Source organism: Propithecus coquereli, unplaced genomic scaffold (assembly GCF_000956105.1).
Source record: "Propithecus coquereli isolate 6110/MARCELLA unplaced genomic scaffold, Pcoq_1.0 Scaffold42, whole genome shotgun sequence".
Lineage (NCBI taxonomy): Eukaryota > Metazoa > Chordata > Mammalia > Primates > Indriidae > Propithecus > Propithecus coquereli.
The window spans coordinates 344,761-354,529 of NW_012149952.1; the positions used below are offsets into that span (position 1 = coordinate 344,761).

General features: G+C 57.5%; 1 protein-coding gene across 1 annotated transcript in view; it reads right to left on the minus strand.

Moving 5' to 3' along the window:
* GRIK5 (glutamate receptor, ionotropic, kainate 5) overlaps positions 1-9,769 on the minus strand; it is a 57,368-nt gene that overhangs the window by 18,240 nt on the left and 29,359 nt on the right. Inside the window, exons 12-14 of the mRNA XM_012653349.1 lie at positions 4,775-4,888; positions 4,480-4,589; positions 3,860-4,033 (exon numbers count right to left, since the gene is read on the minus strand). Of these exons, the coding sequence (XP_012508803.1) occupies positions 3,860-4,033; positions 4,480-4,589; positions 4,775-4,888 (398 nt within the window). The remainder of the gene's footprint in view (positions 1-3,859; positions 4,034-4,479; positions 4,590-4,774; positions 4,889-9,769) is intronic.

A 9,769-nucleotide genomic window follows, 5' to 3' on the forward strand; every position in this document is an offset into this window, starting at 1 on the left:
ATGTGTGTAGGTAGATATCTTACCCTTGAGTTTGAGCTCAGGGTGGGAAAGGAGGTATTAAAAAATATTTATTATAACAAGAGAGCACTGGGTCTGTGAGCACTGAAAACCCACTGGTGTGGGTGAGAAGCACCACACGAGGGTGGCGAGGGCAGAGCGAACCCACAGCAGATGAAGCAGGAACAGAGAGGTAGGAGGAAACCAGAAGGACACAGAGCCCAGAAGCAAGGAGAACGTTTCTAGAAGGTGAGTGGCGACAGGGCGAACGCTGCCTGCAGCTAAGACAGGGATTGGACGTATGCATAGCAGGCTCGCGTGTGCCCCGGGTGGAGCTGGGGTTGCGGGGAGGGAGTGAAGCCAAGCTGCCAGCTAGATCCGAGCTTTTGGGGTTTTCTTGCCAGGAGGGAAAACATGACCCGGGGAAAGGGTTGAGGACAAGGGCTGAAGAGGTGACCTGGGAACCACCTGGAGATGGATGACGTGAAAGCAGGCAGGGCTCAGAGAAGGAGAAGAGGGAGGTCAGAGGACTCGCTGCCTGGAGTGACCAAGGGAGAGTCGGGAGGGTCAGGGCCCGTGGTCAGAGCGAAACCTTGGAAACGGTGACTTCTGAGGCAGAGCTGTCCTGGATAACGACAAGCCCCGGGGTGTGGCTGCGGGAGGCTCTGGCTGACTGGACGCGGAGATGAGGCAGGTTCCGGCCAGACTGCTGCACCAGCCAAGCCCCCAAACCCCACCCCCGACTGGAACGTGAGTCCCACGAGGGTGGGGACCTGGCCTGCTGAATCATCGTGCTGGGTCACATCCAGAGATGAACAAACATCTGCTGAGTGAGCGAATGTGTGGGAGGATGTGGGGTGCAGAAGAGAGTGAGCCCCAGGGTCAAAGACTCCAGTGAGGGAGGGGATGTGAGCGGGGCCTTCCCAGGTGACAGCTGGCTAGAAAGCATGATCCTCACTCAGGAAGAGCCCCTCCCTGGGGGGCAGCAAGGATGGCCGGCAGAGAGGAGGTCACGGGTCCCCCCACCCCTGACGTGGGGACTCAGCCAGATTTGTCACGACTGGTCTCCTCAGTGCCCTCTCAGCCCCCTCCTCACACATCTGGCTCTTTCCCACCTGTCTGGAATGCTCCTCCCTCTCCTTGACACGGACGACTCCATTTTTGCCTTTAGGACTCAGCCAGATTCACCTCCTCGGGGAGCCTTCTTTGACCACCCCATTCTCTACCGCTCTCTGTCACTGGTTTGGTTCCTCAGTAGCACATTTTATGTGCATCTGTTGACAATTTTTTTTTGTTTTAAAGACAGAGTCTCGCTCTGTCACCCAGGCTGGAGTGCAGTGGTGTCATCATAGCTCACCATAACCTTGAACTCCTGGGCTCAAATGCTCCTCCTGCCTCAGTGTCCTGGGTAGCTGGGACTACAGGGATGTGCCTCCATGCCCAGCTAATTTTTAAAATTTTTTTTGTAGAAACAAGGTCTTGCTATGCTGCCCAGGCTGATCTCGAACTCCTGGCCTCAAGCGATCCTCCCACCTCAGCCTCCCAAAGAGCTGGGATGACAGGCGTGAGCCACTGCACCCCGCCTTATAGTGACAATATGAACACATCCCACCTGGGGTGCGTGGTAGGCAGAATGAGCCCCCTCCCACAGCCACCACCAAAGATGTCTCCATCCTAATCACTACAATACATGAAAATGTGACCTTACGTGGTAAAAGGGACTTTGTGGGTATGATTAAGTTAAGTATTTTAAGATGGGGAGTGCCCTGGATTATGCAGATGGGCCCAAAGGAATCACAAGGGTCCTTACGAGTGGAAGAAGGAAGTCAGAGTTAGAAAGAGAGATCTGAAGATGTTCCACTGCCGGCTTTAAAGCTGGAGGAAGGGGCCATGAGCCAAGGATTGCAGACAGTTTCTAGAAGCTGGAAAAGGCAAGGAAATGGATTCTCCCCTTGAGCCTCCAGAATGAACCAGCCCTGCCAACAACCTGATTTTAGCCCAGTGAGGTCTATTTCCAACTTCTGACCTCCAGATCTGTAAGAGAATAAATCTGTGCTGTTTCAAGCCACCACACTTCTGGTAAGTTTTTGCAGCAGCAATAGGAAACTAAAAGAATACAGGGGCAATCACTTGAAATGATTAAAATCCAGAAACATTTAAAAAATCATCAAGACTCAGAAATTTCAAAGCCAATGGACCAAGTGGATTGCCAATGATTGCCATAGGACAGTTAGTTCTGCTTAGTTGGGAGAGAGAAAAACCTGCCACCCATCAAGGTTGGTTTTGAATTGATCAAGTTCCAGATGAGACAGTATCTTTGGGACATACTCTTTGAGTAAAATAGATGCCCAGTGTCTATTTATCTGTTTACTTGTGTATTCTTGGTTTTTCTGCCTCTCGAGGGCAGAGATGGGGCTGATTCTTCACCTGAGCGCCTGGTACCTGGAAGGGCTCAAAGCCATCTGTGGGATGACTGCGGACGCGTGAGCTCCGACAGGGCGGAGGCGAGGAAGATGCGTTCCTCACGGAAGCCAGATGCCTGGATTGCCCTGGAGGGCTCCCAACGGCATCGGGAGCTGGGCTGGGCCCAGGCAGTGCTGAGGCGCAGAGAGCGGGATTCTGGCCTGGCCCTGCCTCCAGCACCCACTCCCCCTCCCTGGGTCTCAGTCTTATCCATAAAAGAGGGAGGATACTCCCTGTTCTAAGCATTCTCCTTATGAGGAAAAGGAGGTGAGAAGAGTTGAGGAACTGCAACCAAGCCCAGCTGCTATTAAAAAGACCAGGGTCGGCCAGGTGCGGTGGCTCACGCCTGTAATCCTAGCTCTCTGGGAGGCCGAGGTAGGCGGATTGTTTGAGCTCAAGAGTTCGAAACCAGCCTGAGCAAGAGCGAGACCCCGTCTCTACTAAAAATAGAAAGGAATTAATTGGACAACTAAAAATATATAGAAAAAATTAGCCGGGCATGGTGGCGCATGCCTGTAGTCCCAGCTACTCGGGAGGCTGAGGCAGGAGGATCACTTGATCCCAGGAGTTTGAGGTTGCTGTGAGCTAGGCTGACGCCACGGCACTCACTCTAGCCCGGGCAAAAGAGTGAGACTCTGTCTCAAAAAAAAAAAAAAAAAAGACCAGGGTCGCAAACACAGGTGCTTAAGGAGGCCAGGCCAGCAGGTGGCTGAAGCGGGCAGCGGGGACGGGGACAGTGGCAGATGGGAGCAGACCTTGACACCTGGCAGGAATGCCAGCCGAGCACTGCCAGATCTCCCAGATTATCAAGGAGAGCAAGGAATCTGGATTTGTGAGAGCGCATTTGCCCAAACTGTTGGCATCTAATTCCTAATTTCTTTTAAAACCATGGGCAACTTGTTGTGTCTGCTCTCTGATGCATAATCACTTCTTGGGGCTTGTGTCAGGGGCACAGAAGTTCTGCCCAAGACACTGGGTGCCTATGGGGCTTTGAGGGAGCATCTGGACACAGAAGGCTGTCCCGGCTCAGAGACAACCAGGGCAACGTCCGAGACAGTGACAGCAACACCAGTCCTGTTATGACCGTGCCCCTGGTGCCAGCACAAGGCTGTCCAGCTCACAGAGCACTCTTCCATAACAGCCTCACAGAATCGGTACAAGCCTGAGACGTGGGCATCTTTAAGGAGACTGAGGCACGGAGGGGGGATGTGGCCCAGCCAGGGTCACACAGCTAGTGAGTGGCGGAGCTGGGGCTCAGCCCTCCCCACCCCACGCTCTGTCACACAGCTCCTGGTGGGGAATGGGGAATCCGCCCAGGAGACTGCAGCAGCCCCCCAACCCTGTCCATCCTCAGATCGGCCCCTCCCCAGCCCGCAGGGGCAGATAGAAAGCTTCTCACCAGACTCCGCTGACGCAGCGCGTGGACAGTGCCCGGGGCATGATCTCTGAGCCCTGCTGCATGAAGCCCCCCACGGGAAACCAGAGGCTGTTGCCCAGTGTGTACTGATTCTCCAGGATGTGGGGGCGCGCCCGCAGGCACGGGTGCGGGTTATACCACTCGTAGGGACTCAGCCTGTGGAGAGACGTGGGGCGGGCGGAAGGGGCCGAGGTGGGGAGGAAAAGGAGAGAAACAGAGGAAGGAGACAGAGTGTCTGTGATCACGAGAGAAGGGGGAGAGGTGGGAAAAGGAGACAGATACACACAGAAAAGAGGTAGAAAGAGAAACAGAGACATGCACACACACACACACACACACACACAAGCAGACACACAGAAGACAGCGGAGGCAAAAGAGAGAGAGAGAGAGAAAGAACAGGAAGGGGAGAGCCCGATACAGAGCCGCAAGGGGAAAGAATGAGACCCAGACACGGCAAAAAAGGAGAAAGCGGGGTACAGGGGATCCAAGCCCCCAAAGTGGAGGCCGAGGATGGTCCACACAGGAGTCAGAACGTGCAGGTCGGCCACAGGGGCCCCGGGTCCTCCCGGCCCTCCTCCCCAGGCAGCAGGCAGTGGACTCACCTGGCGGCCAGAAATAGGACGCAGCTGACAGCCAGGTAGGCGAGAAGCATAAAGAGCCACACAGCAGGGGAGAAGGGGTCCAGGAAGGAGAAGTAGCCAGGCTTGCGGCCCTGGGGGGAGAGGAAGTGAGACCCAGAGCCACCCCTGACCCAAGCCACATGCCCAGCCCCTGCCGCCGCCGGAGACCCAGCAGCCAAGCGGCCTAGCCCAGGTCCAGTGGGCATCGGCTCCCTCTTGCAGCCCCCGGCCCTAGCTCTCTGCCAGGAAGCAGCCCACGATCTCCAGGGGCCCATACCATGTGCACTCGGTAGAGGATGCTGATCCCCAGGGTCATGAAGGGTTTGGAAAAGTCGATGACCTTCTCCCGCTCTGCTGTGATGGTGAACGCTGCCACAGCCAGGTCTGCCTTCTGCTGGAGGGAAGCAGGGCGGGGCGGAGGGGGCAGAGGGGAGGACAGACACGGGCGGTTAGAGAGAAATGCCCCGAGCGCCCGCAACTGAGCATGAGGGAGGAAGAGAGAGGTAGACAACGGAGGGGGCAGGAGCCCACCTCGGCCTGAAACCAGACCCTCATCACCTCACGGCCACTGTTAAGAGTCTCCTCTGGCCTCTTCCCACCCAGCCCTCCACGCCCTCCCATGCCCTCCCCTGTGGAGTCCTCCTGAAGGCCTGCTTTGCAAAACCCCGCCACCCCCCACCTCCCCCCACCTCCCCTGGGCATCAGGCAGACAGCTTGAGACAAGAGTCCGGACACCTAGACGCCCACCCACTCCGGGACCCTCTTTGGGCCTTGGTTTCACCTCTTCTGTCTTAATGGCAAATAGGTGACACTTATTAAGTGTTAACCGTGTGCCAGGCTCCACACTGGGTAGCACTGTACATAGATTACCCTGTATACGCCTCCCAACAGCCCCTGGGGGCCCCTACCGGCCCCATTTGACAGATGGGGAAACTAAGTCTCAGAGAGGCAAAGCACTGGTGAGTAAAGGCAGGAGCTGGGGACCGCAAGGCAGGGATGTGACAGCAACTCTCCTGGTGACCTACATGTGTGCATGGAGGTGTCCCCGAGACACCTGGTTCTCCAGGGCCCAGTGCAACTGGGATAACGACCTCTGCAAGGCTGCCTCCTGATGCCCCCAAAATCCCTGATCCAAAACGCCCGTCGCACTCCGGCCCAAGGGGACAGCAGCCAGCCTTTAGCTGAGGACTGGACACAAGGCTGCGAAAACACCTGGCGTTTCACACGCCCTCCTGCGCACACGCAGACACACACGCGCACACGTGAGCGCTGTGCCCTCCCATCCGCAACGTCGCTGATGGGTCTCAACATGCCACACGCACACGTGCCGAGACTCATGCTGACCCAGTGACGCGGCTAACGCAGGCCGACAGCACAGATGCACGGGGCATTCCCCAGAGGCACACAGCACACACCAGCACGCACACGTGGCACTCACACGCACACATACATGACAGAGCAGGTGGGGCAGGATGCCCCAGCGTGTTGGGTGACCTTGGACAGGAGCTTTCGCATCTCTGGGCCTCAGCTTGCTCATCTGAAAACGAGTGGGTTGGGCCGGAGGTCGCCCACAGCTCTTTGCATCCTGGGGTGGGGACCCGGCTCCCAGGATGCCCCCTTCCGGGCACACAGACTCCATCCTTCAGGCCTCAATTGGGCCCCAGCACCAGGGGCTGGAGGTGGAAGGGCCCCCAAACCCCAATCCAAGCAGAGACCTCCCGCGGGGCTGTAATAAGAGAGCTGAGGCTGAGAGCACGTGAGGCAACACAGGCCCGGACAGGACACAGGGCAGGGGGAGAGGACACAGGCCCCAGAAACGACCTGGGATGGAGGGCGGGGTGCAGGTCGGAGTATGTCCCCAGCCAGTGGAGACATGAACTGGGCCCTAACCCGATCCACAGTCAGGCGAGAGGGCACAAAACTTACCCCAGAGTCAGGAACAGACGGCACAGGACCCTAACACAAGGTCAGCAAGAGATGACACGGGCCCAAAAGGTAACCACAAGGTAGAGGGAGGTGGCACAGGCTACACACAAAACCCGCGGTCAAAGGGAGAACAGATGGGCCCCAAATGAAATCAAGGGTCAGGGAGAGAAGAGACAGATCCCAAAGACAACTCCTCAGTGTCAGGAAAAGGAGGGGACAGACCTCGCAGATGAGCCGCAAGTGGAGAGAGACGGCACAGGTCAAACGACCAGCGCAGGGTGAGTGAGAGACGGCACCGCCCCAAAGCACGACCCACAGGTGACAATGTGTGGCTGGGGCCTAAACACGGCTGGATGCTGAGAATATCTTTGGGAATTCCTGGGTGTTGAGAGTTAGTTTTTATCCCCCTTCTTGCACACTTGCCACTTTTATGACTACTACGTGAGTGGCCGTGGAATAGTCACAGCTAATGCGGGACCCCTGTGACTTCACGCGCCCACGGAGGTTCATGCACCCACGAGTCCCGTTTCTGAGAGAAGGAAGCAGTGGCCTTTCAGATGGGCTCAGGGGGCCCCTGGCGGTCCCTGGGCAAGGTGCTCAGGACCCACTCTCTCCTGGAGGCCTGCAGGGCTCCTGTTCCTCTCTGTGCCTTGCCCTGCTGGCTCAGTAGTCCCCTCACCCACTGCTGGGGCCAAGCCTCTGCCCAGACACCTGGGCCAGGGCCTGCTGTTTCCCCAGTAGCCAGGGCAGCAGCTCTGTCCCGAAACACTCCTTGGATCTGTCCCTTTCTCCCCACCCCACCACCTGGCCCCAGGCCACCAGCATCTCTCTCCTGACAATCTCGTTTGCCTCCTCAGTGGCCCCTGCCACCACTCATAACCCCCAATCCATTCCCCACATATAAGCCAAAGGGATAGTCCCCTGTTTAAAACCCATCATGGCTGCCCCCAGCACCTGAGACAAACCCTTTCACGGCCAGGAGCCCCTAGTGAAGGGAAGCCCACCTGCCTCGCCACCCTTCCCTCGTGCCCTTCCCTCTGCCCCTCTGCCCTAGCCATGGTGGCCTGCTTCCTGCTCTTCCACACAGCGGGCTCACACCCCACCTCAGGACCTTTGCACATGCTCTTCCCCCAGCTCTCTCACCATTCCAGGCCTGGATCATACCTCCCCCTTCAGCCCTCCCCAAAACAGCCTCCAGATCCCACCTCGCTCCAGCCCAGGGTCCTCTCTCTCACATTCCTCATTACCCTGTTTGACATCCTCCTTAGCATGACTGGAGGCGATCGTGCTTGTTTGCACAGTAACGGGCTGTCTTTCCTACTGCACCACAAACGCCTTGCCTGTCTGGTTCGGTGGGCATCCCAGAGCCTACCCAGAGTAGGTTCCCAACAAATACTGCTCAGGTTGACCAAGTCCAGCCTCTCCGAATGGCATCCAAGACTGCCGACGGCTTCCCCACCGAGCTCCTGGGCCACTTGCCACCCCTCTCTCTCTCGTGCCAGCTGCTTTCTGGCCACAGACCTTTGAGCACGCCACATTCTTTGCCCAAAGCGCTCCCAGTGCCCTGCAGAGCTGGAGCCCGCCCATCCCTCCAGCGCACCCTCGTGCCTTCCCTCCTCCGGGACACCTTCCACAGACCCCTCCCGCCCTGGACACCACTTGATTTCAACACATAGCTCGGCTGGGAAAATATCTGTTGGTTTCTCAAGGGCAGGGCCAGCTGGACACGTCCTATGTCTCTGGCACTGCTCAGGGGCCGGCTCAGAGCAGGATCTGCTGCATCTCACATTCCGTCCTCTGCTGAAAGCCCGGGAATGTCGCCGCTTCCTCTGGGGCCCTCCCAGATGCAGAGACCTGTTCTCCGGCCCTGCAGTGGAACCTCACACAAGTCAGACACTTCCCCACACACAGCTCTTGCCCCATGTGGCCACTGTTCCGGGTTTTCCCCAGAGCAACCTCACGTGGAGGGCCCCATTCCCACCATTGACAAAGAAATGGAGGCACAGACAGTACCTTGCTCTAGCTGACCTGGGGATTCAGACCCACTTGGCTTTATCTGCCCGCTGCCCGTGTCTCCCCACGGCGGGGGCGCCCGAGGTCAGGTCTAGGTCTGTGACTCCTCCCTGGGTCCCAGGGGTTAGGCAATGAGCACTGACTGCCCAGAGGAGTGAGCCAGTCCCTGAACCTTTGACGAGCGTGCAGCAGGCTCAGCCTCCGCCCTCTGCCCTCCCAGTTTCCCCAGCACCATCCCAGGCAGAAGCCTGGGGGTCCTGCCCACGCCCGTCTCTCTCACTTCTCACTGCATCCATCCTCCAGCCCCTCCATTCTGCTCCCCAAATACCTCTGGGATTGAGGTGCTCCTCTCTGCCTCCACTGCCTGCCCCTGCCCAGCCCACTCGTCTGGCTGGAAAGGGGGTCTCTGCCTCCTAGGCCTCTCAGTCAGCAGCCCACGAGATCCTAATGTACTACAGTCTGGTCACACCACTCCCCGGCTTAAATTCTGTAATGATTCTCCTTGTTCTTAAACTGTCATCCAAACTCCTCACCTGGCCCCACGAGGCCCTGCCCCACACCTGGCCCCATGAAGTCCTGCCCCATCTGGCTCCAAAAACCTCATCTGTTCCCCCACCCCCCTGCCTTGCCCTCTATCCCCACGTGGCAGCCACTCTGCCCTTTCCGTTTGTTCATTCATTCATTTATTCACCTGCTTGACAAATATTTGCCAAGCACCTCCACTGGCCAAGCACGAGTCTAGCTCTGGGAACACAGCAGTGAATAAAACATACGATGTCAGGTGGTGACAAGGGCTATGATGGAAAATAAAGCAGGCAACAAGATGGAGGCTGGGGGAGGACACTGCCTCGGATACACTCCCCGCTGTGGGGAGCTCTTCTTTGAGTACGAACATGAAGGAAGTACGGGTCGAGGCAGGAGAAGACCTGGGGTGAAGGTTCCAGGCTGAGGGACCAGCAGGTTCAGCCCCTTGGAGGGAAGTGGCTTGCAGGGTCCAGGAGGCTGGAGCAGAATGGGAGGGGCAGGAAATGCCCCAGGGCAGGGACCAGAGCCCAGGGGGGACCAGAGGCAACGGAAGACATAGCATTTGAGGGTACTAGCAGGGGGATGACGTGACTTGGCCGCCATGGCCACGTGAGAACAGACCACGTGGACAGGGGTACCGGAGAGCCTAATGAAGATGCCCGTGGAGACGCTGGAGGCAGAAATGCGTGGCGGCTGTGGTAGCGGAGAGAGGCGGACAGATCTGGGTTTCATTCTGAAGACAGGACAGAAGCCTTAAACACTGCAAGCCTTCTCAGAGCCTTTATTTTTTATTTTTTTTCCTTTTTAA